At 36.2% G+C, this 19,719-nt stretch overlaps 1 protein-coding gene across 2 annotated transcripts in view; it reads right to left on the reverse strand.

Moving 5' to 3' along the window:
• The window catches only part of iqgap1 (IQ motif containing GTPase activating protein 1), a 114,145-nt gene that overhangs the window by 36,078 nt on the left and 58,348 nt on the right, over positions 1-19,719 (reverse strand). For both annotated transcript variants that reach the window (XR_015494474.1, NM_001308966.1), the window contains 10 exon segments: positions 19,303-19,370; positions 18,804-18,917; positions 18,441-18,619; positions 15,271-15,358; positions 15,017-15,180; positions 11,469-11,553; positions 11,015-11,178; positions 6,123-6,283; positions 4,420-4,544; positions 4,167-4,330 (listed from right to left, as the gene is read on the reverse strand). Coding sequence is in view for 1 of the 2 variants with exons in the window: in NM_001308966.1 (NP_001295895.1) it covers positions 4,167-4,330; positions 4,420-4,544; positions 6,123-6,283; positions 11,015-11,178; positions 11,469-11,553; positions 15,017-15,180; positions 15,271-15,358; positions 18,441-18,619; positions 18,804-18,917; positions 19,303-19,370 (1,312 nt within the window). In the remaining variant the exon portion in view is untranslated.

Consider the following 19,719-nt stretch of genomic DNA (forward strand, 5'->3'; position numbering starts at 1 on the left):
ATTGGGAGCAGAGAGTGGGGCAGGGTTGGCAAAGGACCTCGAGCCAGGAGTCGATCTCGGGTCGCAAACATTGTGGACTCGTGAGACCAACCATCAAATAGAGACAATTCAACATTCAAAGCTGTTTGATGATTAATATCTAGCAAAACATTAAAATCACGTTTTCCGTGTCATATTGTATCTGCAAAAACGTGAACTATAAAGGTGTGTTTGGACATTAACTTCTGAATGCATAATTATCCAAAAACCTGAGGAGATTTCATTCATTCATTTATTCATTCATTTTCATCCACCTTAGTCCCTTATTTATCAGGGGTCACCACAGCGGAATGAACCACCAACTATTCCAGCACATGTTTTACACAGCGGATGCCCTTTCAGCCATAACCCAGTACTTGGAAACACCCATACACTCTCTCATTCACACACATACACTACGACCAATTTAGTTTATTCAATTCACCTATAGCGCATGTCTTTAGACTGTGGGGAAAACGAGCAGCCAGATGAAACCCTTGTGAACCCAAGGAGATTTCCAAGGATCATGTCACTCTGAAGACTGGAGTAATGAAGCTGAAAATTCATCATTAAAAAATCACTGAAATAAATGATTAAATTAAATGATAATCTACTTTTGAACAGTTATTTTATAGTGTAATCACATTTTACAATTTTACAATGTGTACTGTATTTTTGATTAAATAAATGCAGCTTTGGTGAGTAGCATAAACTTATTTTCAAACATTTAAAAATCCTACTTAGCCCAAACTTCTGATTGGCAGTGTATATTACTGAAAAGTTTTTAAAAATATAATTAAATTCAAAACAGGGCAGATGAAACCTTAGGATCCAAGACCCTGACCAAACTTGTCATGCCAGGTCCTTGTCTGCACCCCATAACATACAGTTGAAGTCAGAATTATTAGCCCCCCCGTTTATTTTATTTCTGTTTCAAGAGTTCACATTTAGATATTGTTTGATAATGACAGCAAATTTGGCATGCTGTACCCGGAAAAAACCCTGAGCTCAGAGATAATTGAGCCAAGGGTTCCCCGCCTGGTCGATGAGCATGTAAGGGGAGTACACGATCAGGTAGTTCTCGAGAGCTCCCCCTAGTAAAGGAAGAAAGAGGGAGAAGGGGTGGATAGGGGGTTTCTTCGGAAAATTAATATCCGGGAGTAATTTTAGCTGGACTAATTGTAGTGAGTTTAGATTAATCTGATTGGCTAACTTATAATTGTAGATGAGAGACCAGCTGCAGTCAATTATATCACATGCTCCTCTCGAAGTTAGTTTGTGAAACTTCACTTAACGGAGAGAAGATTTTTTCAACACATTTCTAAACATAATAGTATTAATAACTTATCTCTAATAACTGACTTATTTTATCTTTGCCATGATGACAGTAAATAATATTTGACTAGATATTTTTCAAGACACTTCTATACAGCTGAAAGTGACATTTAAAAGGCTTAACTAGGTTAATTAGGTTAACTAGGCAGGTTAGGGTGATTAGGCAAGTTATTGTATAATGATGGTTTGTTCTGTAGAAAAATATATATATAGCCTAAAGGGCCTAATCATTTTGACCTTAAAATGTTTTTAAAAAAATTAAAAACTGCTTTTATTCTAGCCGAAATAAAACAAATAAGACTTTCTCCAGTAGAAAAAATATTATCAGACATCCTGTAAAAATTTCCTTGCTCTGTTAAATAATTTCTAACAGCACTTTGACAAAATTGTGCAGTCTGAACTCAGCATAAAAAATGCAGTACAGGTTTGCTATTTTGGTACTTCTGGCAAACTAAACAGAACTAAATGCATACCATGCTGTACCGTAGTGAACCATATCACTCAGTGAAAACAAGCCATTAGCAGTGCTGAAAATCTTATATCAAAAAAGTCAGCTGACTAAGTAATAGTCCTAAGCTTGGCTTGTTATTACTTATGGCAATACATTATAACCCTTTTTTAAGTGAGCAAACCTACTAATCATCTCTCTTGACTGAGTCATGTTATTTCTTCCTACGAGTTTTAAATGTGCAAAAACTCAGACGATGGGATTCGCAAGATTCCATTGACTGTAACCTGACTTTTAACAAGTTTCAAATTCACACCCGCCCCCAAAATTTTCCCAAAAGCTGACCAGAAATGTCCCATCACCAAACACGCATAAATCTCTCCTAAAAGGACAAGGTGAGATAAGCCTGAATTAAATGTCATCTATATTTATTACAGTTATTTAAAAAACACAAGGGCTTATCTATTAAAACGAAAGTAGGAGGGAGTAGGCGAGTAATAGCCAGACAAAACAGAGACACTGTGAGCTTAGATGATGTCATCAGATTGAAGTCATGAGAAGAGCGAGACTTCCAGATAAGGTCATGCGGTTACTCTCAAAACAGAAACAGCACTACGTTTTGCAGAGTAAAGCTGTTCTTTTACATGCAAGCAACTTCCTGTGGGTTTCTGCCAAAATAAAAGCTCTGATGAATGCAAATTAAGGACAGCCATAAATATTAGTATTATCATTTTACAGCAGTACTGCAAAATAAATAATTATTATTATTCGTAGTGTAGCATAATAATAGCATTACTTTCCATTATTTTAAATTAAATATACACAAATTAAATGCTTTAAACGCGTAACCCTACTTTCAGACCTTTCTAAAGATTTTAACTTCTGCAAAATGAATTCTACCAACTGATGACTAAAAATAAAGCTGCATCTTGGCTTAACAGATGGCTTTATACTATACTACTGTAAATACAACTATTTACACACAGCAGAGCATTTCCAAATATGTAATTTAATGTTTATTTATATATCGCATTTGTCGTGTATGGCCATACACCCAAATCAATTCACAATCATGGGTCCTCTCCACACCCCCACCAGTGTGCAGCATCCACTTGGATGATGCGACGGCAGCCACAGGACAACAGCGCCAATGCGCTCACAACACACCAGCTATAGTAGAGAGACAGTAATAGAGCTAATTCAGTGGATGGGGATGATTGGAAGGCCAAGATGAGTAAGGGCCAAGAGGAAATTTGACCAGGGCACTGGGGTTACACCCCTACTCTACTAAGCACCATAGGATTTTTTTTAAAACACAGAGAGTCAGGACCTTGGGTTATCGTTTCATCTGAAAGACAATAGTGTCCCCTTTACTTTTATTGGGGCATTAGAATAAACCACAGGTTGAGCGTGCCCTGCTGGCCTCACCAACACCACTTCCAACAGCAACCGAGTTCTCCCATGTGGTCTCCCATCCAGGTACTGACCAGGAACGGCCCTGCTTAGCTTCAGTGAGTATCCGATCTTGGGCTGCAGAGTGATATGGCAGTGGCTAATAAGCTACGTGCTAAATAAGGCTGTACAAAAACCTTTTGTTTATATGTACTGTGAAATCAACAGCAACTCTATTTTGTATTTTGTACAGTATTTTCCCCTGACATCAGCAAAGTTAGATCTGTAAACCTATCTCATGTTTAAGGCATGGGAGAAAATGCTATTGTGTGTTCAGAGAATGACACAATGGAAGAGGAATCAAATACTACACAAAAAATGGAACTGGATACAGGAGGATCAAAGCAGTGGAAGTAACTCAACATTGCTGAATGGTTCAAAATAAGTAATAAATACTAGAAAAACATTTTTTTTTTTTTTGCATTTACGGACATTATCTGTTAATAAATGTTATGCTGGATCACAAAAACAGTTTTATGTTACACAGGTATATTTGTGGAAGTGGCCAAATAAAAAAATTAAAAAAAAAATAAATAAATAAATCACTTTTTATTTTATACCCAAAATCATTAAATATTAAATAAATATCATCTTCTATATAGATATTTTGTAAATCTCCTCACATAAAATATATAAAAAATTTATTTTTGATTAGTAATATGCATTGCTAAGAACTTTATTTCACAAATTTAAAGGCGGTTTATGTTTATGATATCGAACCCTCAGATTCCCAAGTGTTTTACATTCATATATCAGCCAAATATAGTCATGTGTCAACAAACCATACAATAAAGACAAGATTAATCAGCTTTGAGCTGACGTACAGTAAATTATCTCAAATTCCAAAAAGTGACAGTTTTTCTACAACTAGCGGAAGGGAATTTTAATAGAAAAGTATAATAAATGTACATACATGAGCCTTTTCTCTCCTTGCCTCCTGCAGTATATCATAATAATGTTGGGCCAGGGATGGATCAATATCTGTGAGCTTGGCAGCAGGGTTTTGTAGAGCAGCCATTGTTTTCTGTAGGTCACCCTCATCAAGAGCCTCGTTGATCTGACCAATAGCACCAATCCCTAAAAACACAAGAATACACAAAGAGTTTTCAATATGGTGAACGACATGAATTGGATCCATTCATGTTGAGGAAGTGAATGAAGCTCACTTTCGTGCTCCTCCAGGATGTTATTGTTGACCTGGTCCACACAAGCCTGGATGTCATTCCAGGTGAGGTAGTCACTTCCCTCCTCACGAGCCGTGGCTTTCAGACGCAACAGCTCATCGATGTACCTGCAGTGGATAAAACACACCAACTATCCATGAAGAAATTCACAAGTCTAATCACTTTCACTCTAGTTTGTATTTGTATTTACCCATTTAATCAACCATTAAATACAGAATTGATTTTAAATTTAAATTGATTTTAACATTTTATTATTGGTTTACAAAGCCATTAATAATCTTGCTCTGTCCGTATACCCAATCATTTAGATCTTATGATCTCAATTTACTCATCGTGCCTAGAATAAAAAACGAGGTGATTGAGCGTTTGCTGTTGCTGGTCCTAAACTCTGAAACACTCTACCAATTCACATTAGACTTTACCCCTCCATTTCTAGGTTTAAGTCCATTTTAAAGACATATCTATTTTCTCCCGCTTTTAATACTGCATGTTTTATTGCTTTTATTTGTTAAATGTTTCTTTTATATTCTGCTTTCTTCTCTGTCTTTAGTACTTCTATGTGCATCACTCTGGTAAATTTTGGTTGTTTTTAAATGTGCTTTATAAATAAATATTGTATTGTATTGATGTTTTTCTTTGAAAATGTGAATAGAAAGTATTCTGTTCATCAGAAGATAGTTCAAACAATCAAAATGTCTGTTTTGTTGAAGAATGTAGCAAGGACTGATCGCAAGTTAGTTAAAGCAATTTCTAAATGACTGTATTGCTAAAGTTTGACAGTCCAGTGGACCGTGCAACCGTGTGACCTTCAGATAAAAGTCATTCCAGAGGAAGCTTAATGTCACCCACACATGATAACGTTAGCCTGATTTTCTGCAGAAATTTGATGGGGAAAGCTCACAAAAAAAAAAAAAAAAAAAAAAAGATAATTCCAAATTTTGCTCAATTAATTAATTTTTTTATTTTATTTTCAGGAGTTCATGTCAATGGTTAAATAAAATAAAAAACGTAGTCATAAATTTCTGTTAAACAAGTGTATATGGTTTGTCCAGTGTACTTGTGATGTGCATGTCACATAAATAAATAAAAATCTAAAAGCAAATTAATTGTACTGTACAACAAGTTGGCATGAATACACAGAAGTTTATTTATATATTTTTATAATAAACTATTATGGTTTTAAATATTTACACTGATTTATAACAAAATATTAATTCATAATAAATATATATTTTTTGTTTTCACTTGTGTGTGTCTGTGTGTGTATGCTTAATATATATATATATGTGTGTGTGTGTGTGTGTGTGTGTGTGTGTGTGTGTGTGTGTGTGTGTGTGTGTGTGTGTGCATTTTTATGTTTTTAATCCAAAATGTTGTTTTCAATTTGGATTAAATGCAGAGGCTTTCTTTTTTATTTTGCTATACATTTTTAGCAGAAAATATTCTTAGTGCAATCAAATTCAGATGAAAAATCCTTAAAAATGCTGCCAGTGACTTACAATTGAAGGAAAAACATAGAGGGGAAAGAGTTATTTTATAAGAAAAAACAGTATTAATTATTAAAGTATTAAATAATATGTTATTAATTTTAAAGTATTTAAAAAAATTAAAACCAGGAATGTGCATTAAAGCAACTAGGAACTGTTTTGACTGTATGCAGACAGTCAGTAATCCCTCATCCGCACCTCTGGGAGTACTCGTCCTCTACATTGCTGAGTCCAGTGACACTGCTGCTGAGCTGTTTCCATATGGCAGCCCGATCGCCAACATCCAGCGCCTCATTGATCAGCACCACTGAAGACAGCATCTCAACAGCAACCACCAGCTCCGGGTGCGACAGAGAGCCCTGTTCAGCAAAGCGAAACACCAAAAATCACTCACACAGAGCTAAACACTTTCAGTTCAGCAACTCATGGAAATGCTTGCAAATATTTGACTGCTCTAGAACTTGCGCTCATAGGTGTGCAATAAAAAACATACTCCCTGCTAAAATACCCAATCTTAGTAGTTAATTTGACAAGCGGAGTTAAATATAGGTAGGCTGAGCAATACAAATAACTGCATGGTTTAAGGATAGGTAGGTTTAAGCCTCTTTTACACCACACGCACGAGGAGTGAGAATAAGCAGCAATTGTTTTTTTTCAATGTACATTTTACCTGATTAGAGCATGAGTGTGGAGCCGAAGTAAATGTGCTGTGAACATGTCAGAGTCTATTTTTTTACACTTAATTAAAGCGACATGCATTGATAATGACCTAAAACACTCTGAATGAATTGATTATATCTACAGGTTTTTATAAATAAAAATGTTTTAAAGGGACTTTAAAATAAACAATAAAACAACGTGAGGTATTTACTGTGCATTTTACACTTAAATCTGCTGTACTGTATATATACCCGCTTTTTATTTTTTGCTGCTGATTCTATTCGTGATACTTCTTTCCCACATTTAATTCTGAAGGAGAGGAGACCAATAAGATTGTAAGCACTTAAAAGATAACGGTATGAATATAATAAAACAAAATAACTGTGTGAGAATGCTGTATGCGAGGTCTCTGGTGACCTGTTTGTTCTGTTCTATCTTTTATTATTTTTATTTGTGTATTTTTGTATCCATGTTAAAATTGTAAAAATAAATAATAAACAAAAAGTAAAATAATATATTGATGCAGATTAAAAGTATTTATATTCATTCATTTTGTTTTTGGCTTCAACTGTATGATTAGAAATGTGTTTAAAAAAACCTCTCCATTAAACAGAAATTTAGGAAAAAATAAACAGGGGGCTAATAATTCAGGGGGGCTAATAAATCTGACTTCAACTGTACACCATACCCGTCAACCCTCCCGTATTTCCCGGGATTCTCCCGTATTTTACTGTTCTATCCCGCTATCATCCTGTAAAGGTATTTTCCCGTATTTCTCCCGTATTTTCAGCCTTTCTCTGAACAACTGAGCCTCCCTATACGCAACCCATACCGCCGAAACACCAGGGGTCTCCTCTAACTCTAAAACGTGAGTCTTCTGTGCTTTCACTTTGTTTAGGAATGAAAACACTTATAAATAAATATTAAAAATGGCGCGATTCCATTTCCTTTTGATTACAGGTGCCGTCACCTATCCTTTACAATCCTCAAAACAGTCATATAATGGTGCATAAGGTGTCAGCTGACGCCCTCCACAGTGATAAACAGAGGCTGTTTGCTTTTTGAAGCGGAGACAAAGTCTGGCTTTTGGGTGTGTGTTTAAACAGACATACACACATAATTAATAATAATAACATAAGGATGTCGATCTTGGTAGCTTTTTTTTCCAAACACAACTAATTTCGTCTTAAATGAGCATAAAAAGTAAGGAAAGCAGTCGAATGCTTTCATTATTAAGTTAGATTTGTGGATTTTTAAAGTGACACCTCTTATTTAATGTAAGGGGGTCCCTTATCATGGTGGGCATATCCCTTATTTTCACATCCCAATGTTCACAGGTGTGCTGTACACGAACGCACGCACGTAAATAAAAAGAAAAGACATACATAGTTTGATCTGTACAGCACCAACAAATCAGGATGACAGAGCAGTCGGTGTCAGTGTGAAATCCAAATATATGCATGCTTCTTTTGCTCTACATGTGCACTACTTCTGCTCTGCTAGTGCATGCGGTGTGAAAGAGGTATTAGGGATAGTTCCTAGTTATTACCTAGTTTATGTAATGAATATGATAAGCACACAAGATGTACTGTACATGCAAAGGAGGACAGTAAAATAAAGTGCTACCTTTTCTGCTAGAAGCTACTGTCTGTAGTCACTACACATGTACTATGACATCACTAGCTATGTTTCCACCCAAAATTGCAAATTAATTTTATGCGTAAAGCTGGAATATCGCATAAAGGAATGTGCAAATATAGCACCTTTTCCATCCAATGAGTCAACAAAAACGTCATTTCTTGATTAACTGGTGCCAAAACTGCGGTAGGAGAAGCTGCGTCAATCTTTTCTTCAATTTAATAAATGGCTTGCACCTCAGAAGGTAATGCTGACACGCAGTGAATGAGCGGTGGCGTTTGAATGTTTGAGATGCGGAGCACAGACTCTCTCTAGTTTGGGAATAATTTATAAAATAATAACACTGATACTGAAATGATTACTGCATTTTAGAAAGACCACAACAACATTTCAGATGTTTTACAGTGTACTCAGCCTGCTGGTTTGTCCGTTCACACACATTTTTATCATCTTATAACAAAAATCACATGACTTTTTTAATGCACATTCTGGAACTTGTTCGGTAAAAGTGTTTCCATCATAGTTTTTGCGTATCTTATGAAATAAAAAGTTTATCCTACTCAGTTATGCGCATACATGTTTTATGCACGTTTTCAAAATGTATGCACATCTTGGCATTTCCATCAACCGGTTTTCATGCACGAATCCAAAATGCGTATAAAAATAGGTGGATGGAAATGCAGCTAATGACTCTTTTTCCCTATCATTCCGAAGATAAAGGATACAATTCCGTAATCATTTACACATCCTCCACTTGTTCCAAACCTGTTTGAGTTTCTCCTGTTTAACAAAAAGGAAGATACACTGAAGAATGTAAGAAAGCAGCCATTGACTTTCATGTATGGACGCCATTTTCCATCATTTCCATCAGTATAAAACTCCTGTTCAACCTAATGTGTTTCTGCTATAAATCCCTGCTATAAAAAAAGTTTTATGCCTATTTATAAATAATTTGTCCACTCGCCCTTTCTTCTGTAAATAGTTTGTGTATATAAGGAAGATGATGTAAAGGTAAATATTGCTCTGTTATTATCATAAGGAATTGTCTTTTAATCCTTAATCTCCTTTCCTCGATTGGGGAATTAAATTTGGAGAATTTGCTGTATAAATGTCTAATACTGCAAGTGTTGAACAGTAAATTGTATCTTCGTAAAAATAAAAGAAAGAAAAAACTAAAATACAAAAAAAGTTTTATTTATTTTGAAGCCCTATTGTGTAACCCTATGTGGAAATTTGAAAATTAAGGCAGTTTAAAATGATTTAAAACCTAAAACACAATGTTTAACTTAAAGGGCCCTATCATACAGCCGGCGCAATGTGGCGCAAGGCGCGGCGCAATAGTCTTTTGGTAGTTTTAGCTTGGCGCAAGAGTCATTTTGAGGCGTTGCGCTATGCTGTTTAAATAACAAATGCATTAGCGCTCATTTGTGCGCCCATAGGCTTTCTGGTCTAAAAAGGGAGGTGTTCTGAGGCGCACCGCTGGCGCGTTGCTATTTTAAGAAACTATAATAGATTTTTCATTAGACCAAAACTAACCCGGTCTAAACTCCGGCGCAGAGTTGCGCCTCGCTTACGCACTGCTTAATACACACAAGAGAGCAATAGGCAAATATCTTTACATATGAAAAAATGTAAATATTAAGGATATATACAGGATATAATAAGAATAGATATAGAATATAAATATAAAGGATTAAAATATTACAAAACATTATTTTCTAGCCTACATAAATATGAAAAACTACTGCTTTTATGTCTTCATCTCGGGAGGCTTTTTCAGTTCATTCATAACAATTTGCTTTTGTATAATGTGATTATTATTAGCAGTATTATTTATTATATCCATATTTATAATTGTTTTATTAAAAACAAGCTTAGATTTGCCCACCTGTCAGGTTTTAGACCTTATTGGGCACAGCATGTGTTTTAGGATATAGCTCAGGTTTTTGAGCACACTTTGTTATTATTGTTCATTTATTCGTTTGCTGGAAATTAGAACTGAATTTAGAAATAGTTTTGAAACGAATATTTGCGCTAAACAAACAAAATTAATTATTTATAGGCTAATTGATGTCTGTGCGTAAAGGTTTCCCTATCCAAGAGCGAATGTGAAAGTAGTTCCATTATCTCTCATTCTCACGCAATAGATGCTCTGTTTAACAGTTTTCTGTTAAAAAACTGTTAACTTTTAACTGTTTGCTTGTGAAATGCTCATTTTTTTCCACTTAGACTTACTTTGCGTCCTGTAAATAGCGAATGCGCTCTTGGCGCGACGCAGCTGGGTCTTAAAGGGAATGGGAGAAGAGACTCTAATTGGTTTATTCTCAAAACACACCTATAACTCATTAAGAAAATAAACTCAACCCTTTAAGACCATGCGCCGCGGCGCAAGGCAGATTTCCCGTCCTTAAATTAGCAAAAACGCGTCCTGACACGCCCTGAAAGCGTTTGCGCCCTGCGTTTTGCGCTCTGCGCATGGACCGTCAAAATAGAGCCCAAAGACTTTTTAAGGCCTAAAATTGTGTTGTTGAAATTTTATGACCACACGAACAACCTGTTATAATAGTGATAATGTGATGTTGCTGAAATAAAAAACTTGTGCCCATGCAGTATGCTTTTGTAAAATTGACTAAACTTGCAGGGCTCAGAATAAAGAGTGTTTATTAGGCGACTCTGATGCATCATACAGCAGCTGTCTGTGTAGATCCTACACTGTTTGTTTCTGGAGCAGAGTTATCAGAGCTCAATATCATGCTAGAGTGTGCAGAGGTTGTATAGATGTGTGTTTTTACCTCAGCGCTCTGCTGCTGTAGGCTGGACAGCTCTCTTTGGTACAGATCTGCAGCACTGGGGTAAACCTGCGGCAGCTGAGCGTCCGGGTTCATCAGCTCATGGACTGTTTCCTCTGCGACACCTTTTCTGATGGCTGCATTAATGCTCTCCACCGCCCGCAGCACTGACACGCGCACGCACACACACACACACGCACACGCACACGCACACGCACACGCACACGCACACACACACGCACACACACACACACACACACACACACACACACACACACAGTGTTCATACAGTGACAGCTTTATAACAGAATAAATACACACTTAAATAAGTAAAAATGCAAATGATGTATTCTTCTCTAAGGCAATATTTTGTTATTATATACTAACAATATTTTGTTGTTTTACATTTCGTTTGTTCAAAGGAATGAAGGAATGTTGTATAGAGTACTGTACATACATCTTTGAAACTCTGCTGCCTGTGCATTGGCTGCGTTCACTCCGCTCTGTAACTCTTCTTTTATCAGCGGCTCTCTGGGTGCATTCTAGACATGAGGAATACACGCCAAATTGATGAGATACAGTGACAGTTTAGTTTATAGCATAAATTGTTAATAGAAGTGCAATGATTAATGATCTGAGGCTTATCCCGGTAACACTTTAGTTTAAGTCACAATTCATACTATTAATTACTGGCTTATAACCCACCTATTTTTAAGATATTAACTGTTTTTGTAGTTATTTTTGAGTATGATTTTATTCTACACACCTAATCTTACCCAAAACCTGAAGGCAAACCCTACTAAATATTAATACGCAGCTTATTAGCAGTTTGTTAACCTTATACCCTTATTAATAGTTTGTTAACAGCATAAACTGTGACAAAATAAAGCGTTACCGATATCAGATATTGCAACACTGTAATGCATAGGTGTCAAAATCAATTCCTGGAGGGCGGCAGCTCTGCACAGTTTTGCTCCAACCCTAACCAAACACAACTGATATAAATAATTATGGTGTTCGAGAATCTTTTGAACAATCAATTATTTGGATCAGCTGTGTTTGATTAAGGTTGGAGCAAAATTGTGCAGAGCTGCCGCCCTCAAGGAATTGAGTATGAGACCCATGCTGTAAGAAATCGGGTTGTGTGCGTGTCGGTATGTGTACAAATAGCAATATGGCTTTACTGTATTTTCCCAAAGAAAAACAGCCTTCGTGGGAGTGAGAGAGAAAAATAAATAGACACCTAATTATGATCATCACAATTATAAATGTTGTACTGATTAACTGTCAACCACCCCCCACTCCAAACTTTTTTTCTTTCATTTTAATAATGTTTTATTTTAATATTTTTATATATATTAAAAATATATATATATATATATATATGCCTCTATGAGAGCAGGTACTATCTATACTTACAATTTACTTCAAGGGCAAGTTGCTTTTTTTTTTTAAAGCAACACAAATCTCTAAAAGTAGGCATTTCTAATCCTGGTCTTGTGTTGCACAGAAACTTTTTTGATAGACAATAACCAAAAATACTCTGTATTGGTTAAATTTATTCATTTTCCTTTTACGTCAAAATCATTAGAATAAATATATCAAAACTTTCTTAGTAATGATTATTAGTAATTAGTAATGATGGTTTAGTAACTTGATTACTAGTTTGCCTTGCTTAAAGCTTCATTTGGACTCTTTTAAAGGCTATTTTCTCAATATTTAGATTTTTAAATCCTCAGATTCTTGACATATACTGTGTATATACAGTATGTAAGGTATAATATATCTCGTCAGTTTTGACATGTTAGATTTTCTAGTACCTCCACTGAATCAGCAGTGACAGGCAGACAAATAGAGAGAGAGAGAGAGAGAGAAATCATAAGATGCGATTTCATCAATCTGATCACAGATGGACAAATAACACACTCAGTCACACCTGGATTGTGTTTCCAGTCACATTCCCAGCAACACATTTCTTTTGTCTACTTCCTACAACTTCTCTAATGAGAGAAGATCTGTATGTATATTGGCCTTTTCTTAACATTACCTTTAATACTGCGAAAGCTACCAATGGCAGACTTTCCATGATTTACCTTTCATAATAAACATACAAATCTCATAAAGTACCACATCAATTAGATACGCTGTAGGAATATGATACTTTAAGCATTGGCTAATGAAATTAAAGATAATTTATTTATATTTTTATTAACTTATCAAATTGATAGGCTAGGCAAATTGATCTCATGGAATTGATTTAACAAAAAGACTGCAATCCCTGCTTTAAGTAGAATAACTTTACAATTATTAAAAACACATTAATCTATACACATGAAATACAACATTCACAGAGTTGTATCTTATGAAACACCAGTCTAAGGGCACATAAGATGCATTTTGGAGAAAAAGCAGCCAAAGCCTATTTCAGAAATTTTGCAAAAAGAAAAAAAAAAAACATATGGGGACAGGTAAGACAACACTCTGCTTTATTTTCTTCTTTAAAGCAAAAGCAATCAGCCAAACACGCAGGATCAGTGTAATATTAGTTACATTATTTACGGTCATAAATTATGAAACTTATCTTTGCGATCTGCCAAAAAATACACATGAGAACAAATTAGTTCATATACTGACTGTTAAATACACCAAAGTTTAATTATAGATTAAGTTTTAAGAACAGAGATGCAAGCAGGCACGTGCACACATAGGGCTCAACCTGTACAGTGCACATTCCCTTTTTAGTCTTGGATAGAAAGTGCCCTTCCAAAATGACCAAAAGTGCCCCCGCGACGCGACACACCCTCCGTCCCGCCCTTCAGTAGGCGGTAGGCGCGCGACAACACCGCACTTGAGTACGCGCGCTCAACCCCCCTCCCCCACTTCACAGTACGCGCGCGACAACACAGCTGATCAGAACGCACGTGACAACACCGCTTTTCATTACGCGCACAACAACAACCAAACCACCCCCCTCCCCCCCCACTTTACAGTACGCGCGTGACAACACAGCTGATCAGAACGCACGTGACAACAACCAAACCACCCCCCTCCCCCTCCCCCCTCCCCCCTCCCCCAAGCTCTTCTAAAAATTTATCCTGCACATGCCCTTTGGACGGTCTCTGCACGGGCCTGGATGCAAGAGATCAGATGCAGCAGCAGGTCCTAAGATGGTCTGGCAGATATAAAGCTTTGCTTTTTTCGCAGAGTTGCCAGAGTTACCACCTGCAGCTCAGAATTGAACATTTTTAAAGACGTACTATCCTTATACATAAACTCATGATTTAAGTTTAAAATGACTATATTTTCACTTGAAAATATCCTAAAACATGATTTTTTGGCCTAATTTAGGAGTATTTTTCTAATTATGTGGTTTTCCCATCTGCCATTAACAGTACTCATGCAGTCCCACATGCGGGTTCTATGATAACTACAAACGTTTGGTAGAAGCGCATTTATTTCGAACAGTGATCAAAACTGAATGGAACTATCTGTATGTTACAACAAAAATAATGCACTCCATACAGCCAATCAGGATCAAGAATTTTAACAGAGCATGGAATAAATAAATATTTATATATATAAATCTCAATCTCAAAAAAAACTCTTATGTCTGGTTTTGTGGTTCAGGATCACATTTGAGAATCCTGATGGAGAAGTGCTGTTATTGCAGGATATCTTTATGCCACATCAGCTGTTACTATGGAGATTTCTTCTTAAGCTGTAACACTAGTCCATAAAAAGCCTAGTCATCAAATAGACAGGAATGAATAACTTCAAATAAGAAGTATAACCAATCTGTCTGTTTAATGGCTGTTTTTTAACTATTGCTAGACCTCTATTAGATTTTTAATGATCTCCCAAATTTAGCCAGAACATCCATGTTTGGACATCTATTAGAAGTCTTTTTAAAGTTGCTTGTTGGGTATGAACTGCGAGACTGAAGTGTACGAAATCAAAGTGTTAGCCAAACAGTGGCAACCTGCACTAAGCAGCAGAATGTGTTACCTGTTCCTTCTGCTCTCGATCGGCCAGCAGTTGTTTGAGGTACCATCCCTTGTTCTGAGCCTGAAGTGACTGCAGGCCTAACGCAGGGGTGCGGAGAGCCTCATACAGCTTGTCCTCATCCCCGCTTAGCAGGGCCTTTTCTGTCGAATTCAAGGCTTTGGACACTGAGAAACAGCAGAAAAACAAGTTCACTTCATTTGCCTCAGAAGAAGCTGAAGAACTAGAAAAGAAGATGAGTGAGGTGCTCTACATACAATTGACTTTGTTGACGTTTCCCTGGATTTCAGCATGTGTGAGCAGCTCATCGTAAATATCTCTTTCAGCCTCTGCATTCTCTCCAATCTGCACAAAAGACACATGCACACATATGATTAATTTACTGTATAGCTTCATACTATTACACAATAGATATAGTGCTGTGAAGTGCATTGAAATGTGCATTTTTATTCGATGTTTGCCTAAATCTCAATTGAAACATAAACAGAGGGCAAGACAGAGTAGCCCCTTGTTATTATCACAGCTCTACCAATGAGAGTGGTTGAAACTGAGTGCATCAAATGAAAAGCAAATGAGAAGCATTTGAAGGGGGCGGGATGTGCTTTAGATTGGTCAAAAGATTTAATAAGAAACTGAAGTGAGTTGATGCAAAAAACAACTGTTGATCCATTTAGGTGTAAAAATCTAACCGCAAGCTTGGGATGTTGTTTATATCTTCTAAATGGCAATATTGTCATCGTTTTAGAGGACACTAGTTCAGACATGCATACTGATACTAAAAAAGTCATTTTAATTTCATGTGATCTTTAAAACCTTTCAGTAATTTTTTTGTGTAAATTTATAAAATAGGTTTTGAGTTGTGGTGAGGTTATGCAGCCAGTCAGAGCATATTTTGGCTATAAGTGATGGTGTGGTGTTTACAGTACTTCTGAACACCAGCCAAACTTGCACAAAAACCAATGCTATTATAAAGGAAACGAGACAACAATTGAGTGCAATCGAATGACTTATAAAGGCTTTATATTTAATTTTAAAATGTTTTGTTAAACATTCAAAATGTAGGCTTCTAAATGCATGTTAATGATATGGTAATATCATGGTAATTGCGTTGTGTTCTTTATTAAGTATTAAGTTAATTTGTAAGAACTGATTCATGAAATGTTACATTTAAAAAATGCTGGGTCAGGTTAGCCCATCATGTGCTCTGTCCCAACCAAAATTAGAATGTTTTATTTTTATCCAGTGTTTTTCAAGGGCATTTCCTTCTTCTTTTTTATATTCTTTGACAAACATAGATTTTTAGCATGTTTTTACAAATAAAATCTGAATATTAGATGTAAAACAAGAGTTTTTGGACTAACTGAAATATGTTAAAACTGACATACTGTATTAAAATGACTAAAACTGACATAAAAATAAAGGCAAACAAAATATACAAATAAAATATACATAAAAAAATAACATATAAATGTTCTTTTTAACTGATTGCACCACGAAAAAAAAGTTATTTTATGCTTAAAGATATTTATAACAGATGAAAAATTATCAAAAGAAAAAAATACATTGCATATAGTGGGTAGTAAATGTATTTGACTTAATATTTAGTTAGATCATGTGTGGATTATGTTCTTGTTTCATTATTTTGATGCATTCTCATATTTCTAGACTCAATTACATGCTTTTCATGTGTATTCTAATAAAACTATTGCTTGCAATAGGATGCTAGTCGCTTCTTGCCACTACTCACGCATTACAACACAAAGTTCAGTACCACATTTTTGGTCATAATTCATGGTATTAACAAACCATTAACTAGCACTACTAGCTTAATAAATGACTAACTAGCTGTTTATTAATGATAAGTAAGGTAAAGTTGGGTTTAGATATTGGGTAGGATTAGGGATGTGAAATAAGATCATTCATTATATCTACTAATGAACAGTTTGGCCCAATACCAATTCTACTCCTTAGTCCTTTCCTTTAACTCAAGAGAATTGGGACACCCCGACCGCTTCACATGAATAGGCAAAACAAGGGGTTGGGGTGTCCCAGTTCTCTTTATCTTGAAGGCTTAGGGCTAAGGGGAAGGGCTAGATACCCTTTCAAATTAAGATTTTTCAAAACCACACTCGAAACCAAGAGGTAAGAAAGTTTCCCAGAATATATCAGCTACAACAGCAGCATAGCTGCACAAGGAAGGAGATGCACAAATCAGTATTTTTGTCATTAATATGAACAACAACAACCAAAAAAAAAACATTAATTTTAACACATTCTAAACCACGTTTTTGTTTTACCGTCATACTTAAAAAAAAAAAAAAAAAGATCTAAAGATCTAAAAGATAAAGATAAAAAAGATAAAAGAAGATAAGATTAAAAAAACGCTAAATTTGGCTATCTATGATCCATAATCAAAACTCCGGTACAGCAGTCCCACAACATTCTGTCACTCGATGACACTGGAATACCCTCTCAGAAACGTCTTGTGGCTGGGAATGACCTTTTTACAGTGTCTGCTAAAATGTTAAAGTTGTTTTTGGTATTTGCGCATAGATGAGTATGGTCACTATGTAAATGCTCAGTACAGTTATGATCTTACCACATTATATCGTTATGATAACATAATATATGCCTTCAGTGATTTCCTGAAGATAAAAAACAAAAAAAAAATAACACAACAGGAGTAACTACAGCAGTCGTGATCGTCAATCTCATTTGAAGTAAGAGATTGAGATGACATATGATGACGTGTGCAGGTGGTGTCCTATTTCTTGGGGGTAGATTTTGAAGCCCTTCCTCTTAATACTCTGTTTAAGGGCCAAGGTGAAGGGGTAGGGGTACAAAAATAGAATTGGGTTTGGGCCTTGATATCTTAATAATATTCAGATAATAACCCAGTAGTTAATAGCATGAATTGTGACCTAAACTAAAAAGTGTTACCCAACTTTCTAGGTTGTGGCTAGATTGGATATGGTTGCGGACGGAAGCTAACGAGAAATAGTTATATTATTTAATACATTTCCCATTTATTGTATTTTATTAATGTCTACCACCACACCAACCCTAAACCTAACCATCACAGAAACGTAAAAACAGTAGTTGTACAGCGTATTGTTTATGCTATCTATTAAATCACCCAATAAAATTGTATTTTTAACACCTACACACACCCCAACCCTAAACACAATAATCACAGTACTGTAAAATATTAATTATTGTTATTCAGTGTTTTTAAAAAAATGCTGCTATATTGATGTGCATATCACACTTCTGGCCGGCTGCATGTTCAATTTAGACTTTACCCATTTTACAGTCTAGTTATGCTAGTCACTAAGTTTTTGAAGAGATATGATATGTACATATTACAAAAAACACCCTTAGTAACTCAAGTACAACAAATCTCTTAATAGTAGAGTGCAGTTCGTACTCTCTTTCGGGAGTTGGCCACTTTCTCACTCTTGGCCTGGAACAGGGTGTCCTGGTACTGCTGGGCAGCGCTTTCATCCAGCTGCAGCAACATGGCGTTCGGGTTTCTCATGGCAGCTAAAGTGCCCTCAGGAACTCCATGGTCAATGGCATCATTGATGGCGATCACAGCAGCATGCACTGAATCGTTACAACAAAAGATAATGCAGATATTTTGAGCTTAGAGGGATGTAAAACAGATCGTAATTACTGTGCTGTTAAACTCTTGGCTGTACAAGTTAAGTCTAGTAGTTTATTGTTTGCGCGGGAAGGATCTGTGCCAAAGAGCCAAGAGGAATTTGACTTTTGAAAGCGTGAAACTCACAGGCCGCTTCGTCCACTGATAACTCGTTGGCTAAAATTCCACCGATTTTGCTGAAGGCTGGCATTTGAATGTTGTATTTCTCTAATTCGATCTTCATGTTGTTGATCTCCTCCTCTGAAAAGATAAAGGACAGACTCAGCATTGCAAATATTAGTGAAAATGGTGATTATTTGGCTTGATGTTATGAATTAGGTTTTTATTATTTTATACTGTATGACTCTGGATAAATTCTGCTGGGTAACCTTTTAGAAGGTAATCTCAGCTGAGCGTTTTTCCCCTCTTTGATGGAGTTGGCTGGACATTGTTCTCAGCAGGTCTGGTAAATAATGTTTTCCATCCAGGGACTTGGCAGGCGGTTTGAGCCAGCCAAAATGGCAGGAAACCCTCAAACAATTGATAATGCTTTTCACATTGAACACAGCTCCCAGGAACAGCAGCCTTTCCAGATCATACCATATAAAATCCAGGCTTAGTTTAATACCGTGATGAGTTGACTCACCTGTGAAGGCGACCTTGCCATACAGGTCTGTAATCTGGGGCGCAAGACCAAGTTTAAACAGGTAGAGGCTATAGAGAAAACAGAAAGTCATTATAAAGATGCAATTCCTAGTGGAGAGTTATCTGTAGGTGTGTCAGAGTAAAGGTGCAACTGGAATAAAGAGAGTCAAGTGTTATCTGTGTGACTTTTACATTTAACACATATTACTTTTTTATTACCCACTACAAAAGACTCACAGGGCGAATCAGTATCCTTTCACCCCACAACAGGCTTCGGCCAAATTCTCACTCCACAATGCTGTTATTTCCTGTTTTTGAAGGGCAGATTTATAGTCGGGTCTGCACTGAGCTGGAATGTGAGAGTTACAAATGGCAGGATTCTCTAGCCTCATGTAATAAGCCTCTGGATAAACCAGAA

This window comes from Danio rerio, chromosome 7 (assembly GCF_052040795.2).
Source record: "Danio rerio strain M-AB ecotype USA chromosome 7, GRCz13ab, whole genome shotgun sequence".
Classification (NCBI taxonomy): Eukaryota; Metazoa; Chordata; class Actinopteri; order Cypriniformes; family Danionidae; genus Danio; species Danio rerio.